General features: G+C 39.9%; 1 protein-coding gene across 1 annotated transcript; it reads right to left on the bottom strand.

The window, feature by feature from the left end:
• Nucleotides 1-1087: 1087 nt before the first annotated feature.
• RGS2 (regulator of G protein signaling 2) lies at nucleotides 1088-4276 on the bottom strand. Its single transcript, XM_049769740.1, has 5 exons — nucleotides 4127-4276; nucleotides 3049-3150; nucleotides 2885-2946; nucleotides 2253-2419; nucleotides 1088-1964 (listed from the first exon to the last, which is right to left on the bottom strand). The coding sequence occupies exons 1-5, from the start codon at nucleotides 4237-4239 to the stop codon at nucleotides 1770-1772; spliced, it is 639 nt and encodes a 212-aa protein (XP_049625697.1). The 5' UTR covers nucleotides 4240-4276; the 3' UTR covers nucleotides 1088-1769.
• Between the last annotated feature and the right edge of the window lie 15000 nt (nucleotides 4277-19276).

Here is a 19276-nt window from a genome sequence, read left to right as displayed (position 1 = left end):
AATTGCTCCTGGCAGGCACAGGGGACCTTCTGGGACGCCGGGATTCGAATCACCGTTGATCCTGGGTGTGTGCTTGCAAGGCAAATGCCCTACCACTGTGCTATCTCTCAGTCCCCTGAGTGTTTAGCCATTTTGACAGTCTTGAGTATGGCAGAGGAAACCACGGGACAGGCAGGAAGGTGTAAAGTGAGGAACTTGAGATGAACTCCCAAAGTACTGAGATGAAATTACTTGAGTTCTGGTCTCCTGAAACCAAGAGGAAAGTTTCCCTTTTTTTCTGAAATTAGAACCATTATTAAGGAGTTCAACAGCTGGTTAAAGAAAAGCATTCCTTTCTGACTTAGTCACTATGAAAGCCAACAGATTCAATACCTCCTGTCTCTCAACTAGGACAAGAAGCACATTTTTAGGTTAAGCCTAGAAGACAGATGTGTATTTCTTTGCCTCCATCATTGATATAATAAATGGAGCCAGATTCATTCTTGGCCAGTGAAGGCTAGAAAACCTGGATGATCCTGAACCTGCACTGGCTTATCATGAAAGTGAAGTTTCAGGTACATGTCTAAAAAGCTTATGCTATCTTTCTGTGGAGCCCTTCTGAACAAGGTCAATGAGAAAGGTAGATCCTCCAATCCCTTAAGTAGGTTTCTTCCTTTATTTAGGAGGCTCAGTTATGTGAAGAATGCTGGACCTTGACTTCATTATTTTACTTTTTATATTTAGATATTCATGAAAAGTTTATGTCAATGTTCTTTTCATTTCATAAATAAAGAGCTTAATTTTTACAAGTTTATATTAGAAAGCTTGATCCCAAGATGTGGTCTGATACAATCTGATCTACAAAAAACTGACAGAGTTAGAGAGGAATAAGTCTGCTGTGACAAGAGCATTTCTTGGTTCTAGGGTGGGCTGTTCATTCTCACTGAACCCACATCACATCTATGGCTTATGTCTTCTTTAACCAGAAAAATGATATCCTCTTCCATGTACCTGTCCGTATTTCCAATGATCAAAAAAATCTTCCCTTTTATTCCCATCAAAAACAATTAAATAACCCCACCGCAACTGAATCAAATATACAATGGGATTTATCAAAATAAATTTATTAAAAATATTCAAAGACCACTTCAAAATGTAGCTGCCTTCGGGACATATTACATTTTGGCACTCACAATGAACATTGTAGGTGTCTACACAATAGCACTCATTTGATTACACAGACCATTGAACAGTTTGAACACAGACTGTTTCTGATATTAGTGTTACAGGAGACAGCAGCAGAATGTCATCATCACAACCACAATTATTCTTGCACAGTACATATGTTCATGTTGCCGAGCACTAGGGAACTAAAACTAACACCAGAGGGTGGTAACACGAACTGATGTAGGGGCAGATGGACAGCCAGCTAGTTAAGGCCACATGATCCCAGACCTATTGATTGAGATGCTTTAGGCTTGCTCATGACACCATTTCCTCCTTCCAGCCTCCCCTTCCTGTCTTTCCACAGTGAGCTCCACACTCCCCTGATCTCTACCCTAGTGTCCTTGACACAGGCATGAGTGAATGGGTGGGGGGTCCTCCTGTCCAAGCTTCTCTCCCAGGGTCGCCAGCACCCCAGTTCATTCCCCAACTAGGAATCAATAGTTCTGAGTGATGTTTCCTGAACACCCAGGCTGATTACAAGGTCAGTCTCTTGGCCAGGTCACGGCCTTTCCTCAGGGCAAAGAAAAGCAAACGTCCTCCACTCTGGGATTCGCCTTTGCATTTCATGTAGCATGGGGCTCTGTGGGAATCTGTGGCTTTTTACACAAGTCCTGGTAGAATTCAGACTCCAGGAAGCGGGGGTAAGAGTTGTTCTCCATCAGGCTGTAAACTCTCTTCTGGGCCAGGGTGAAGCAGCTGCTTGTGGCCTCCTGGATATTCTGGGCAATCAACATTTTGGTTTGAAAATCTATGTTGATCTGAAAACAAACAGACACAAATCAGTTTATTCCAGATTCCACAGTACAATATTAAAATCAATTTAATATTTAAAAACAAAACAACAAGAGCTATGTGTGAGTGCTTATATTACTTAAGTCACTGAATAAATGCATATGGATTGAACTGAGCATGCTGAAAAGGTGGGAAAGCGGTGTGATCCCATTATTCTGATGTGCCCCCTGGCCCCACCACCCCCTTTTGCTTCATTTTGGTGTTCCAAGTGTTCAAAATGTGCTGAAATGAGCAAAGAATATTTTTCCTCTTACCTCTTTGGGAGCTTCTTTCTCTATGAAGTCAGTATAGATTTTCTTTGCTTTTGAAGAAAGCTTTTGGGGGGATTTGGTTTTCTTGAAGTCTTCACAGGCCAGCCAGAATTCAATGTTTTCTTCGCAAAATTCAGATTTTAAAAATGCTCTGAATGCAGCCAGACCATCTGAGGGGAGAGAAGAAGGATATAGAAGATGAAGAACAGGAAAAGAGTGATGTCAGGCAAACCCATACCCTATTTTCCTTAGATGGCAGCTCTTTGAATGATTAAGATGCAAGTAGGTACTCTGCTACTGATATATAAATACTTGATTTTCATTTATAGGGGAGGCATGGATGCTTTGAAAACGACAACTCTTGAAAATTTATGTGATGGAGGGAAAAAAAAACCTCAGACTAAATGATGAACAAATATTATGCTAAAAATTTTAGGTTAATCTTCCCCACACCACTAAAGTGAATAAACCAGGAAATTCCAGTTAGACACTGGAATATCAAGGAGAAAAGCAGTTTTGGGTTGACTTGATGGTTAAGTCCTGCTCAGCTTGGGTAAAGTGCTTTTCTATTGTGGACACCACTTTTGCTCACGCTTGGGATCCCCACCAGGCTCAAATTCTCTTGATTAACTTACATTTGCTGGCCAGCAGCTCGTCAAATGCTTCTGACCACAGCTGAGCTTCCTCCGGAGAAGGTCTGCAAGAGAAGTTCTGCCCATTAGATGGTGCCCCTCACAGATCCTCTTTTCAGTGCAGCAGTTTGAGATTTGTATTTTGCAAGACAAGGATTGCAACTTACTTGATGAAGGTTTGCTGTTTGCTTTTCTTGCCGGTTTTGGGTTTCCCGGGAGAGGAAGAATTCTGCAAGAAGTAACTCAAACGGGTCTTCCAATCTTTTAATCTGGAAAAAAAAAATAAAAGAAAAGACTAAGTGGCAGCACTTGAAATCACTACCCTTGCAGAAGGCATTATGTCCAAATAAAGTCACGCCATAGTTTTGTTTGTAAAACAAAACAAGAACTCTTCGTCATCCTTACTCACTGCACATTTAACCCAGCGCCTATATACTCTGTAATTAGGTCCATCACTTTTCTGAACACAATTTTGTTTTATAAATTAAGGGAAGGACGACCTACAATTATGAGGTTTATTTTTTTTAAATGAAGTTAGTTTGCACAGTTCAAAAGGTGGATTGCTTTTTCTGATCCAAGCAGGACAGCATTTTGTCTGCAATAATAATTCCAAGATGTTGGTTTGACACTGGATGAAACCACCAGAGAAATCACCTTCCGCCAGGGATGCTTGCTCGATCCTCCTCTACCCGCAGAGCACAAAGCTCTTGATTGTACTAATGGCCGTGTTTGCCAGGGAAGGTGTGCGTGCAGGCAAGATGGACAAAAACCTCTCCCTCCCGCCCAGCTACAACTCTCATTTGAAGCAGAGAATGCAGAACAATGACTGATTCCACAGTCGAGAGTAGGTGAGATTAGCTAGTCAGTTAAAAAAAAAAAAGAATAAATTAAAAATGAATATATTCTCCACTCCAGAAGCTATGTAAGATGACCATAATTTGTGATGCTACCTACAGCTTCAGCTGCAGGATGCTCTGCTGTTATTTTCAACGCAGGGGGGGACAAAGAACCCGTCTACAATTTCTCAGCATATTCATCAGCACCCTCTCCCCGGGTTAAGAACTGCCAGCAGTTCTAACCGGCTCCTAGCACAATCAATGGATGCACACGGGTGGAACCTATCTTTGCAAACGAACCTTCTTGCACCGTTCTTCCCTCTGCAAAGGTCAAAGAAAGCCCGATGGAGCGGTCCGCGGGGGACCCGCGGCAGAAAGAAGAGAGAGCGAGCGACAGAGCCATACTTACAGAGTGCGCTTCATCTTCTCCCGCTTCTCCTCGCCCTTGGGGCTGTTGCCTGCGCTTTTGTCCATGGAACCGCCGCAGTCGTGCTGGACAGCCAGGAACATGGCACTTTGCATTCTCGGCTGCGCTCCGGGGGCACCAAGCGATTTGCAGGAGGGTGTGCGCCGGCCCGAGTATATATCCCAGGCGGCGGGGGCGTGGTCTTCCCGGGCTTGCTCCCGCCTTGGGGGGCGTCTATTGGTCGAGATCACAGGGGGCGTGGCCAGCCCCCACGGGGCGGCTGTCACGACGCCGGGCGAGCCCGGGAGCTGTTGACGTGGGCGGCCCCGGCCTCGTACGCACTCGGGGGCCCCTGTGGCGGCCTGGCCGACCGGCTTGGCTCGGCTCTGCTCTGCAGTGGGAACGCTCCGCGCTGTCTGTCCCCCGGGAACCGCGTCCCCGGCGACCTTTGAGGCGGTTGGTGCGGCGGCCAGTGCTGGCAGCAGGCCCCGGGCACACTCGCTCCTTCCCTCCCTCCCCCTAGCCACGCGCCCCAGCTTTTGGCACCCGCGCCAGGGAGGGTTTTCCCTGCGCGCTTGCGAGCCAGATTGCAATCGGGTCCTATTTAGGATCAAGATGTTCCTGTTCATTCCCGCTTCCCCCCCCCCCCCTTAGCCCCCATCTCCCCTTTATTTTTTTTTATGGGTTGGAGGAAGGGCTGGGCACAGAGCTGCCTCCTCCTGGCTTGGTGCTGCGGGTGGGGGGAATGTCTCCCAGCGGGGCATGGGGTGCACCCTGGACTCACGGGGAGTCAACCCAGGTTGTTAGCTTGGCCGGGATCCAAAGCAAGCTCTGTCCCCGCGGTGCCAACTTTTATTACTTTTATTTCTTTTTAATGCACCGCCTTCTCTCTCTCCATGCCTCGTTTCTTGATCTGTAAATTGAGACTCTGAGGACTCCCTGACCTATTCCAGTTCTGCACTCTGCAAAATATTGGGGGTATAGGGGAAGGAAAGGAGAAACTGGAGGAGGGCTAGGGTGGATGGATGGTGGGGCCCCGCGCTGCAGCTTTTAAGATTCTTGGAGCATTAGAGGCAGGTAGAAGACACAGTGGCTGGGGTCGAGGGTAGCATTATCGTGGGTGTGCTTCTTAAAATCCTACGTGGACAGGTGCCGCTCAAATGGCAGGTTTATGCCCTGCAAAGCCTGGTCCGACTGTGTTTGAAAAACTGAAATTGCAGACAACTACTTGTATGGGATAGAAGGGGATGCCAAACCTCGCTGCTGTGTGCATGGGAATCATTGTGGCTTAAGAGAGCAGGGATTTAGGGTTTCCTTGAGAATTATGTATGCTTGGTTGGCTTGGAGTTTACCAGAACACCAAACCAAACCAAACCAAACAGCATAAGGCAGCAAAGGGGAGGAAACACAAATTTTCCAAAAATCGCCTTTAATCTAGCCAAAGCATAATAACCTCAACTAGGAGGGATTTGCTCTCAGATAACAAGCGTACATGGCAGTTTGCAAGCTGTGTTCCCATGAAAGCATCCAAGTAAACATTAGCAGCAAGATTTGGATAAAACTGAATTCATTACTCTCGTTTTGCACAGTTAAAAGGAGATTCGAGCTAGTTTAGTAGGCTCTCACGCTGAGCTGCCAGCTGTGAGAGACTTGGAGGTCAAGGCTGAAATTATTACGAAAGACAATGGCCATGTGCTTTGTTAGGGAAAGAGAAATAATTTAGAGTTCAGTAATACATTACATTATGCCTTCTCAAACATATATGCTGCATGTCTAAAGGATCTTTGTATAATGGTGCCCACCTTTATTGTCACGTTCCAATGATTCAATAGTAAGTTTGCATCACAGGCAGATACTTGCTTTTTCTTGCCGACATAAATCTCAACAAGTTTTTCACTTGGGACGTTGGATGGTAGAATTCGCTCAGAACGGAAAGGTCATGAGCCAGCGGGAGGAGAGTAGGTCTTTTGCTAGGAGATCTAATTAGAATCTCAACTTAGCCAATAAGTGCTAAGTAACCATAGGAACAGTCCAGAACACAGATGAGAGTCCTGGGCCCTCATTTCTCTGAAGAGCACCGTGTCCTCTTCAGTCTCATCGAATGTTATGTGCATCTGATGTGGAAAAGCTTTTTTGTAAATGTTATTGTACAAAAGCTTGTTAATAATTTGTGCCCATGGAAAAGAAAATGAGGCAGAGTTCTTCGAGGAGGAAATACCACTGGAGGATTAATACCCAATGAAGTTATTATGACTGTATAAGTATTTTTAAAGTATCATATTTGTACTACTGTACAAGATCTAATGAATATGAACTGCTTTCTGGAGAGTAAACAAATAAGGACAATGAGCAAATTGATATTTAAACTTTCTAGATATCTCCAACCCAGAAGAGCTGAAATAATTATGATAGCTGCATAAAAACAAATATATACTTATTCTTATCTCTAACAGCAACTTGTTAAAATATAGAGAGATCATCCTAGACATTTTCGTGTTTAGAGAAATTATTTTTAAAACAAATTCTAATTCACAATTGAACATTAAAGAGCAGTAAAAATATTCACCCTAAAGATAATTGAGAAGTCTGACTTTTATTTTGGGGCTCCTTCCTAAGTCTACTGGGGCTACTCTTGATGGTTGCTGAGGAGGCTTCCAAGGCTGTACCCAGAGCTACTCTGGAAAGCAGGAAATGCTGGGAATCCAACCAATGTTGAGTCCTGCAAGGTACTCACCTTTCCACCTGTCCTCTCTCTCTGCCTTATAAGTCTCAATTTCTGCATCCTTGAGCATGTTTAAGTCAAAGCAATACCTCCTCAGATGGAGAAACCTTTTCGTCCAAAGGTTCTTATTTATATATCTTATAAAGACAGGCAAAGGTGTATTTAAAGTAAAAACTGTAGAGTTTGAGAACTTCTGTTTTTTACTTGAAACTCTTTTTAGGTAAATGGACTTGCTCAACAATAAGATGACACGTTATTTTCCATTCTGTGGTGGAGAAAGAAACAATGCAGTACGCTGTAAATACTGCACAAACCACAACTTGGCAGGATAAAATCATCATACCTTTTTCCTGTTGAAGCTCCTGTGCCCTCTACTGGACAGAATGAGCACATTGCGATTGGATTTCTCTACGAGGTTCTAGAACTTGATCTCCATCCAGTTTTCAATTGCGCAAGCAAGCAGAAGAATACATGTGCTAGCAATATCAAAGGAGGCTTAGAAACAATTCAACCACACTTTTATTTCAACCACACTTTTGTTTCCTTCTGTATGCTACTATTAACAAAAAATTGCTATCAACTATACCTCATAATTTATGCACGAGAAATTTTAGAACCAAGATTTATGCTTGGCCCAGAGAGATATTATAGGAGGTAAAGCACTTGCCTTGCATCTAACCAAATCCAATTCAAATACCCAAAACTGCATTAGGTTCTCCAAACTAAGCCATGAGTGATCCCTGAACACTGGCTCCTTCTCCCAAGCTCAACAAAGTTACAAAAACAAGATTTACTTAACACATGTACAGGGAAGGATCAATCATCTGGAATATTACCATAAAATTTAAAACTTTCTGTCAGCAGATGCCTTAGATCTTAAATTTTTAAAAGTTATAAATTTGTTGCTTAACTTATGATATCTTCAATCAGTGGTAAGTTTAAAAAAAAAGAAAAAACGGAAAATTAAATACCATGCCAAGGGTATGATGAGTAATTGGAAAAAATGAAAAGTGTTATTATCTACTTATTGACCATTATGAGGAAATGGGAAGTAGCCATTCCTTTCTCTTTCTCTTTTGAGGTCATTAAAATGAGTGAGTGTAGGGTCCCATAAGATTCTGTACTCATCACCCCCAGATTTAAAGGAATTATTTAGTATAATTTGTTTGCCAGATATGGGGTTTGGGGAGGCCCCATACCGGAGCCCTTCTCCCTGGCCTGGGGAGTGATGGGAGGCTTGGCAGGCCCCCAGCCATCCTTGTCTTTTTCCCTTGACTCCAGGCCTTCCCTGGGTACCAGCTCAGATGGCCAGAAGTGGGTTCAGGTGGACTCAGTGGTCCTCAGGCTTCCCCCCTACCTCTCCTTACACTAATGGAAATGCGCTTTGGGAGGAGGGTGGGCCGTTTTAGTAGTGGTTTATGTTGGTAGAGTCACTGGAATTTTTTTCTCCTTGTTTTTCTATTGATAGTATTGTATGCATATATTTTATATATCCATAACATCCATCTTGTATTGTGACCTTGATACCGCCTTACAAATCTCATTTCTAATATTTTACTGCCTCAGTCCCAACCCTTATTTCCCCCCATCTTCCCATGTAGGTGCAGCTCATGACATGAAGCTCAGCACATAGAGTGATAAGTGCAGTTAGAGAAATAACTACACTGAAAACTATCATAACAATGTGAATGAATGAGGGAAGTAGAAAGCCTGTCTCGAGTACAGGTGTAGGGGGGTGGGGAGAAGGGAGATCTGGGAAATTGGTGGTGGGAATCCTGCACTGGTGAAGGGGGGTGTTCTTTACATGACTGTAATCATACAACTACAATTATATTTGTAATCACGGTGTTTAAATAAAGATAATTTATAAAAATATAATAATAAAAATAAAAAGTAATGGATTGATATAGGAAATTACCTTCTCCTTCACCACCAAAGTCCCCATTCTATATCTCCACCATCGTCCGTCCTTGCCATCTCTGTTCTCTTCCTATTCCTCTCTCCCCATTCTCTGCTTAGCTTTGTATTCCAAGGTTTGTTATTGTTTGATAATGACTATGTCCTTGTTTTGCTGCTTTATGCTTCACAGATGAGTGAGGTCACCCAGTAATTCTTCTCTCATTGACTCACTGTGTTTAACATGATGCTCTCTAGTTCCATTCATGCTGCAGTGAACTGCATGGTTTCATCTTTTCTTATAGCTGCAAATAGACTGAATTGTGTATAGATGTCACAATGTCCTTCTCCATTCATCTGCTATTGGGCGTGTTCCATATCCTGGTTCTTGTACTAAGCATTGTAGTGACCATAAGTGTGCATGTGTCCTTTTGAATGAACGTCTTTGTGTTCCTGTGAAAGACGCCAAGAAGTGGGATTGCTGTGCCATCTAAACATTTTATTCTCTTTTTAAAATTAAGTACCTCAAATATCTTCCATAGAGGATGAGCCAGCAACATTCCCACCAACAATGACTAGGGTGTTTATTTTTATTTTTTTTTACCACATTACTACAATCCCATGTTGTTTAGATCTTTTGACCATATCCCATTCTCTCTGAGATAATAACTCATTGTTTTGATTTGTATTTTCCTGATAATAAGTGCTGATTAATACTTATTTTTGAAAGGGGGGGGGTCATACCTGGTTGTATTTAGGGGTTACTCTGGACTCTGTACTCAGGATTATTCCTGGTGGGCCCAGGCAATCAGATGGGATGCTATAATTCGATGGGTTAGCTGTGTGCAAGATTAATGACCCTACTTGCTGTACTATCACTCTGACCCCATGATTAATAATTTTGATTTGTTTTTGGGTCACACACAGCTGTGCTCAAGACTTACTCCTGTCCTTCATTCAGGTATTACTCCTGGTGGGCTTGGGAGACTTTATGGGGTGCTGGGGAACTAATCAGGTTGTCTGTATGCAAGGTAAGTTTCCTACAACTGCCAACACCCATGAATACTGTTTCACATACCCACTGGCCTTCTGTAGTCTTTGGAAAAGTATTTGGTCACCATCTTGCCCCATATTGGATGGGGTTATGAGCTTTTTGAATGGTGTATATATATCTCATGTATTAGTCCTTTATCAGATGTGTCATGTGCAAATATTTTTCCCACCCAGTAAGTATATCATCCTAGTTTTTTTTTTATCATCCTAGTTTTGACACAAATTTTAAAAACCATGATTAGTGTCTTTATTCTTTTTGTTTGTTTGGTTTTTTTGGGCCACACCCATTTGATGCTCAGGAGTTACTCCTGGTTAAACACTCAGAAATTGCCCCTGGCTTGGGGGGACCATATGGGATGCCGGGGAATCGAATTACGGTCCTTCCTTGGCTAACGCTTGCAAGGCAGACACCTTACCTCTTGCACCACCTCTCCAGCCCCTAGTGTCTTTATTCTAATATAATGAATTGCATACCCAGAAACCAAAAAGAGATACTGGTTTTGTAAAGAATGAATCTGTTTTAACCTAATACTTCATCTATATTAAAACTATTCAGTGTTCTGAATCTTCATATTGCATTGAGATCATTTCTATAGTTCTACCTTAACTTTATAATGATTTGCTTCTCTTTGAATATCAACACAGAAGCACAGTGAATCTTTTTATTTTCTGTTAAGAAAACTTGAACTTATATTAAAATATCTCTGTTGTTCTGTCTCTGAAGTCATAGTTCAGACTTGTGCTCTGTGTTAGGCAGTTACTGCCTCTTATCTGGCAACAAACTTCAGAAACTCTTAAGGAGAAGAAGGAGATGAATTGTCAATACTTTCCCATAAAATAACATTACATGGAGGAAATGTTTTTACACATGGAGTACCTAATAAATCTAGAAAATCTCTTTCCTGGAATATCTTTGCCTGAGATTTGCATTTCTAGTTACTAAATTTTGCCAAATTATCTGAGCACCAGGTTTTCTATTTACTTGTTTGTTCTTAAAGTTTGGGAATACTAGTGTCATAATAAACAAGACTTCAAAAGAGTATCTGATGCTAATTGCTGAGATTTTTTAAAATTTTTAAGTGAGGACTAATTTTAAAAAATTTTTTATTGTGAACAAAGTGAATTACGAATCTTTCACAGTAATTTTTAAGGTGCATAGTGATAATGAACCAGGGTCATTCCCATCACCAGTGTTGTCCTCCCCCACTTCTGTTTTTAGCATACATTTTATATCTCCCTCCTTTGCTCCCCAGACTGCTAGTGTAACTGGTCCCTCTGTATATACCTTGTTGTAGATTGGATATTGATTCTGTTGTTATTGAATTTGGGTTTGGTGTTTAAGTCTGGTCATTTTGTATTTCTACTCAATGTTCATATGACTGTTTGATCCTGGTATCAACCATTTTTCCCCTCAATTTATGAGGCAAGACAAGATGATTCAAATTATGTGGAAAAAAAAGAAAGAAAAAAAGAAAAAAATCTGTCTAATATTTTGGTTATAAATATCAATTCAAAAGAAGAAAGGAAAAAAAAGGAAGGAAAAACATAACAAAACAAAACAAAACAAACAGAAAACCAAAGCATTGTCTAAAAAAAGCTCAACAGCAACAAAAAAAAAACCCAACTAAATAATAACCATGAGAATGAAAAAAAAGAAAAAAAAGGAAGGATGCTGGTGTGGCAAGGTTTTGTGCTTCTTTTCCTTTTTCTTTTTCTTTCCTTTTTTTTTTGCTTAGGCACAATAAATATTGAGGAAATTAGAAAGGGAATTACTGTGGCTTAAGAGATACAGGGTTTCTTTGTTCTTGAAGCATACTGTCATGGGAACAACTACAGGCTCCGTGCACACTCATTTTTCACACCCCAAGGTCCACTAAGTTGTTGATGATAAAATCAGGCCTCTGTAACGGAAGATCTTGGTATTTGCACAGGTCATAGGACAAAGCCTAGGATAGAGACTATTTACGGTTATAGAAGTTCTGTTCCATCACTGTTGTTGTAATCAGTCTTCTGTAATTAGTGGTCTTGGTTTTTGCACAGATCCTAGATGAAGCCTAGGATAGAGTCTTTCATTATGCTTCCAGAAGTTCTGCTCAGTTGCAGAGTCAGACCTCTGGAATTATAGGTCTTGGTTATTGTACAAATCCTAGGCCAAAGCCTAGGCTAGGGCCTTTCTTATTGGTCCTAGGATAAGTTCTACCCAATCATGGTTGTCAAAGTCATTCTTCTGTAGTTAGTGATTTTGGTTTTTGCACAGATCAAAGGATTTATCATTAGGTAATGAGATAAGACAACCTGCTCTTAGATCAAGTTATTGCCATTTCCTCATTGTCAGGATGTTATACCAAAACTGGCGCAATTTGGTGCCAGAGCAGTATTAGGCATTTCCCAGGGGGAGTTTGGTTCCTGTGCTGTTGCAGGGAATTGTGTCAACTCTATGTCTGAGATCTAGAGTTAGGGATTGGACAGTCACTGTCTGATCACATGTTGGGTCCACATGACACATGTTCAGGGTGGGAGGTGCCCCTGTATTATAAAATGTATGAGTTCTTATCCCTAGTAGATAAGAGCTTGTTTCTATATATAAAATTTCCCCCTTTTTAGTATGCCTTTGTAAAAAGGGAATGGTGCCATATTGTATTGCTGGTGCATTTGAGGGTAAGAATGACAGCCTATATAATCTCTGTACCTTGGTTTTGAACTGAGTTTTTATCCCAGGCAAGGTTTTTTTTTTCTTCCAGGTTTTCATACCAAGCAGAACAAAAACAGGTAAAGTTAAAGAAAAAATATATATGTATAAAATAAAATAAATACATAAATATAAATTTTAAAAAGTAATCAAAAATGATGTAAGAGTTATCTTACATTTGGGAATAGACTAAGAGGTATTATTATAGGGGTATTAAACATATAAAGGAAATACAGGCTTCCCCATTAAGTCTTTTGAGATATTCTTGTGGAGGGTGAAATTCAGTGCACATTTTCATCACACACTGTGGTATAGTTGAGTTTGAGAAATGATTTGTAGCAGTAAGGAATCAGGTAGTGTCCTTGAGCTGGGGGTTGAGAAGGACTGATTTTTATTCAGTTACTAAGAGGTCTAAAATACAAGGAATCTGCATTGGTATTTATTTTTGTTTTTTTTGATCTTAAAACAATTTTTTTTTCCTTCATCTCCCAAATTGATGATGAGAGCCTCTAGAAGGATTCCGCCCATTTTCGGTGTATTAGACTCTTACCCCAGTTTATTACTTTTCTCTTTTTCAGGCAAAACCATGCAACTTGAACTAGCTAGTCCTGCCTCCAGTTAGAGCGGGAAATAAGGGAGGCATCAAGACCAAACAGGTGCAAGACTACTAAGTAGTAGGTTAGATACAGAGGGGACCACATATTCTAGCCGCCCTGGGGGTGAGGGAAGAGGAAATGGGAGGTAGGAAAAAAACGGAGGTGTAGGGAGGACAATTTGGTGATGGGAATCCCCCCTGATTTTATGTAAATATGTACCTAAAATATTATTGTCAACAATATGTAAGCCACTATGATCAAAATAAAAATTATATTAAAAAAAGAGTTAGATACATAAGAAAAAATATATATTTTATCTGACAAGCATTTTACCATATTAGCTCTTTTCGGTTACTATTTGTCTTTTTCCATCCTTTTACTGTCAACTACTGTGTTTGTGTACCTAAAGTGACTCTCTTTTGAAAAAGAATAAAATGAGTCTCTCTAGAGAGAATACAAGCACATCCTGTTTTATTTATGTAATCTGCCAATCTCTGTCTTTTGCTAGTAGAAATTAATTCATTTATACAAAAGGTGATTACTAATGATGAGGATTTGGGGCCCAGAGAGATAGTACAAGGGAAAAAGCACTTGCCTTGTGTGTAGCTGATCCTATTTTGATCCCCTGGTAACACATATGGTCCCTGAGTACCAGCAGCAGTGATGTCTAAGCACTGAGCCAAGAGTAGTCTCTAAGCATTGTAAATTCTCTAAAGATGGGAATTCCCCTGATTCAATGTTAACATGTACCTGGAATATTACTGTGAACGATATGTAAGCCACTATGATTAAAATAAAAATTATATTAAAATATTATTTATCTGGGGGTGGGGGAAAATATTAGTTATTTGAAAGTATCTTATAAATTGAGTTTAGTAACTATAATTCTCTAAAGTGATTGAATATGATTATATAGCCTAAACTACCACGTTCTCCTAAAAGGAAATAAATGTAGTTACAGTTTTAGGCATAACCAAATATTGAATCAGAAAATAATAGGTGAAATAAAATCATTAAAAGAGTAAAAAAAAAAACAAAAAAATTTTTTTTGCAACAACATATATTTTAATAATATCTTTGTTTAAGCACCATGGTTACAAACAAATTTGTAGTTGGGTTTCAGTCATAAAAAGAACACCCCCCCCTTACCAGTACAGCATTACCAGCACTGCATTGGTATTTCTAGTTTACTGATGATTTCTAAACAATCTGTTTTATATAATGGTTTTTAAACATCTTTCATTCATAAATTAGATTATAACAATTTAAAACCTCATGGTTTTTCTATCCTAAACACATTTTTGGCATCTTTTGTTTAAGTTTTTTGCTTTAGACTCAGAAGTGCTTGGGGATTATTCCTGGTTCTGTGCTCAGGCATGATCCTGACAGTTCTTAGGGTCCCATACAGGTACTAGGTTGTCTGTATACAAGGTAAACCCCTGCCTACTGTGTAGTAGTTTGTGGCATCAAATTTGTTAATAGTAACATATTAATTGGAAAAATAAAAATAATGTTTTCAAGAAAATGATATGCCTGGGTATAATTGTTAGGTTATAAATATTTATCTTTATGCAAAGGAAATGACAGCAAACCCCACCATATTCTAAGCTCCAAAAGACAAAATAAGTTTTGTTTTCTTCTTTTTAAGAATATTTAGAATTGAGAAATAATTTAGAAATCTTTGAAGAGCCACAATCAGAATATTTGTTTTTAACCCCCAATTTTGGAACTAGATTTGACCACAGGAAATTTGCTTGGTCTTTTTATATGTAGGTTTTACTTTTCTTGGGTGGAAGAAGTCATACTAACCTTTCTTGCATGGAAGTTCAAACAGTGCTGGGTAGAGAGGTGAGGGGGAGGTCCAGAATGGCTTGGTTAATGATTAGTCATCTATAGGCAACTATTCTGCTCATTTTGTTGAAATTTTGCGTCACTCACTATTTTGTTCTGCTCCTGTGGTGGCATTTAGGTGGAAGGTTTGAATCCAAAGGAAGGCCTTGGTTGTCTATAGATGAAGGCACCGCAGCATAGGGTCTGACTGCCTCATGATGTGCTGAGGATGATAGGATTTCACTGTGTGGCTCTCACCCTGAAAGAGTGGTTTGTATCTGTTCCACACCAGGCAAGGGGCCCAGTATCTATCTGACACGCCCCAACCTTTGGGTTTCCTGGTGGCTCCTTAGCTGGTCCCAGATTGCAAAGACTAGAAATGGAAGATAACTTTATGAAAAGTTTAAATTCACCCTTTCTACCTGTACCCCACTCCACTCTTTTCTGATTTTAGTGAATCTCTTTGGTATTCTTGTAGTTTTGTGTGTCATCTATTTTCTTTAGTTAATTCAGTTTCAATTTGACTTTATATTCTTCACAAGTTTTTTTAATAACATATTAAATAAATTTATTAAGACCAGAATAATCATCTGGAGTAGTTCAATGTAGAACATCATTTGATTCAAACCCCCTCTGGATTCATCTTAGAAGTTTTGTTTTCTGGTTCAGGGAGATGCAAATCAAAACAATTATGAGGTACCACCTCACACCACAGAGTTTGTCACACATCACAAAGAATGAGAACAAGCAGTGTTGGTGGGGATGTAGAGAAAAAGAAACTCTTATCCACTGCTGGTGGGAATGCCATCTAGTTCAACCTTTATGGAAAACGATATGGAGATTCCTCCAAAAACTGGAAATAGAGCTCCCATGTGATCCAGCTATACCACTCCTAGGAATATACCCTAGGAATACAAAAATACAATACAAAAATCCCTTCCTTATACCTGTATTCATTGCAGCACTATTTACCATAGCAAGACTCTGGAAACAACAAAGATGCCCTTCAACAGACGAATGGCTAAAGAAACTGTGGTACATATACACAATGGAATATTATGCAGCTGTCAGGAGAGATGAAGTCATGATATTTACCTATACATGGCTGTACATGGAATTTATTATGCTGAGTGAAATTAGTCAGAGAGAGAGAGAAAAAAATGCAGAATGGTCTCACTCATCTATGGGTTTTAAGAAAAATGAAAGACATTCTTGCAATAATAATTTTCAGACACAAAAGAGAGAAGGGCTGGAACTTACAGCTCACCTCATGAAGCTCACCACAAAGAGTGATGAATTTAGTTAGAGAAATAACTACATTTTAAACTATCCTAATAATGAGAATATATGAGGGAAATAGAAAGCCTGTCTAGAGTACAGGCGGGGGTTGGGTGTGGAGGAGGGAGATTTGGGACATTGGTGATGGGAATGTTGCACTGATGATGGTGGTGTTCTTTACATGACTGAAACCCAAACATATATATATATATATATATATGTTTGGGTTTCAGTCATGTAATATATATATTATATTATATTATATTATATTATATTATATTATATATATTATATGTTATATATATGTAATATATATATGTTATATATATATAAGATTTATTTTCTGGTGCAAAGGTTACATTCCAAGGTGTTAGCATCCATGTTGCCTTATTTATGAGTAGCAGGTTGATCACTCATTTTTCATAGAAATAATCTCTCTTGCCTTTGCTTTGCCTGATTCTGTGATGATCAGGGATTACTCTTGGCTCTAGAGTCAGGGACCACTCCTGGAGGTTCCTGGCAAACCATTTGTGGTGGTTAGCTGTGGGCAAGGCAAGCACCCTATCCACTGTATTATTTCTCTGGCCTCTGTCTTGAGTTTCATATGAATGGAAAACTTTTTATGTATGCTGAAGTTTTGTTTTCTCCATATCCCCTAATTAATAAGTGTGTTTACTATTTCAGCTCATTCTTAAGCATCTTGTAAGAGTGGTTTTATATTTCCCTGAAGTTGGACTTTTCATTATAAGCACCATTTTAATGCATTCTGCAATTGTTTTTCACTCTTCCCGTGGACTTTGTAGGCTGCTTTACTTGTAGATACTTGAAATTGAGTGTGTTTTGATGTATCTGCTAAAGACTAAATGTTTCTCATAATGTCAATCATCCTCTTAACTTGTTCTACATGTTTATATTTCTGTTTGCTAAGTAAGTTCTTTTATAAAAGTTTGTAAACTAATTCAAGCAAAGAATCAGAGAGTTCTTATTCTATATTTTCCAAGCTTTCTGTTTCTAGCAGTTTGTTCTGGAGTCTTGATTTCATTACAGTTAATTCAAGGCCTATAAATTCTTCTTTAATGAGATTAAATTTGTCAAGAAATTTCCTTCCTCCAGGAGGGCAGAAATTTTAATAGTTTATTCTCTGTCCTTACTTGCAAAAGATTGACTTGAAATATGTAAAAATATGACTATTTTGATGAATACCACACATTTCCCACAGGAATTCATGAGAACCTGGGACTAGTTGAAGATTCTTTTTTTTTTTTTTTTTTTTTTTTTTTGGTTTTTGGGCCACACCCGGTAATGCACAGGGGTTACTCCTGGCTATGTGCTCAGAAGTTGCTCCTGGCTTGGGGGACCATATGGGATGCCGGGGGATCGAACCGTGGTCCGTCCCAGGCTAGCGCAGGCAAGGCAGGCATCTTACCTTTAGCGCCACTGCCCGGACCCTAGTTGAAGATTCTTTAATAGGGCTACAGCAATGGTGCAGTACCTCAGAGCTAGGGCACCACATTGCCCTTCCAACTGTGAGAGGACCTATTTAGATCTAAGCCACATCAGGCTTCTGGTACTTTGCTAATTATCCAGGTTGTAAAGATCCACTGACCTTTCTGCTGGGAATATAGAGCAGACTGCTAATGGAGGCAAAAGAGTAAAATGAATTATTATGCCTACTTCTTGCTTTCTTTTTTTTTGGAAGGCTCTCAAGTGGTGCTTAAGAGATTCAGGAATCACAGTAGATTCTCATACAACATTCACCTCAGCTCAAAGACCCAAGGATGTGCTGCTGCTTAGTCCTACAGTGCCAGTAAACTCAGGCCACCTTGGTGACTGGGGGTCACTGGAGCTAACTAAATCAAGTGGTGCTTGGGGTCACAAGAGCCTCACATGATAATGTTCAGGAGACCGTGTACTTCTGGACATTGAACTTGGGTTTGCATGTTAGGCAAGTGCCCTAACATGTCTCCCGGTCCCTTCCTTTTTCTCTTGACTATGCTTTTCATTGGTGGCTTGAGAGACAAATTCCTGGAATTTGGAAAACTCCTGTTTTTAAGGCCCCTCCATGTCAGGCTGGCCTTTAAAAGTACCTGGGAAGGAAGTGATGGCGGGGGCATTATGGCTCTACAAAGGTTTCCACTTTACCCATTTTACCTTTAAAATACAAGATGATGTGATGATATTTACATTTTCCTCCCATATTTCTTTGAGCCAGAAAAATGTGACCCCCAGAATTCTACTTGCTTGCAGTTAAATATTGACATAGAAGCTCTTTATAGTGCTCTAGTCACAGGAGTAGCACTCAGTGATACATATTGCTTTCTGCAGCTTTTTATAAAGAGGCCATAAAAGGTTTTTCTTTAAAGATCCATGGGTCATGGGCCAACTCAATCTCATATGTATATGGAGGTGGTGTATTGGCTGATTCTGTCAGAGCAGATCTTCCTTGATAAATTGCTTAGGCTCATGCCTGCATTTTGCAGTAGGCTGGAGAGTGGGCAGCCTGGGCTGGACTTGGTTAGCTCCACAGTTCTTGGCTGGGCTCCTGAATCTTGATGGCTCTGCAGCTGGGTGTGGTTGTCTGAGGCTGATGCTCTTCATATTGCTCTGTCCTCTCACCTCTCAACCAATACCCTGTAATCAAGTCAGATTTCTTCTTTACCTATTTGAATGATACTCTCTAATGAATAACTTTTGTTTTAATCTGCATGATTTTACTAAAATACTCGTTGACTTGACTAAAACCACTAATGGCTTTCAACTGCTCTTAATAGAAGTTCTAAATTCTTTAAATTGACATAAAAGGTCCATTTATTTTATGTGGACTTTGAATGCCTTCCTAGACATATCTTTTATTTTTAATAAGAATTCTGCTTTGTTCTTGATGCTATATCTTAATGTTTACTTATATGGCTTTTATTTTACTATATACTCTTTGTGTGTGTGTGTGCTTTTATTTTTTTCAACTCAGACCTCTTTCAGTTTGCCTATCTTATATATCATAGACACTTCTTTAGGTGTCACTTAAATTGACTTTCTCTCTTGGAGACTACCTATACACTTTGCCTTCCTCCCTCAACAGACCTGGGTCC

The sequence above is a fragment of the Suncus etruscus genome, chromosome 3 (assembly GCF_024139225.1).
Source record: "Suncus etruscus isolate mSunEtr1 chromosome 3, mSunEtr1.pri.cur, whole genome shotgun sequence".
Classification (NCBI taxonomy): domain Eukaryota; kingdom Metazoa; phylum Chordata; class Mammalia; order Eulipotyphla; family Soricidae; genus Suncus; species Suncus etruscus.
This window is presented reverse-complemented; position numbering and strand designations above follow the sequence as displayed.

Bases quoted from the DNA above. Each gene is read 5' to 3' on its own strand.
- RGS2 (XM_049769740.1), bottom strand. From the start codon at position 4,239: ATGCAAAGTGCCATGTTCCTGGCTGTCCAGCACGACTGCGGCGGTTCC. The intron at 2,420-2,884 runs GTAAGTTAATCA...CTCTCCCCTCAG, and splicing joins CGAGCTGCTGGCCAGCAAAT to ATGGTCTGGCTGCATTCAGA. The intron at 1,965-2,252 runs GTAAGAGGAAAA...GTTTGTTTTCAG, and splicing joins AGAAAGAAGCTCCCAAAGAG to ATCAACATAGATTTTCAAAC.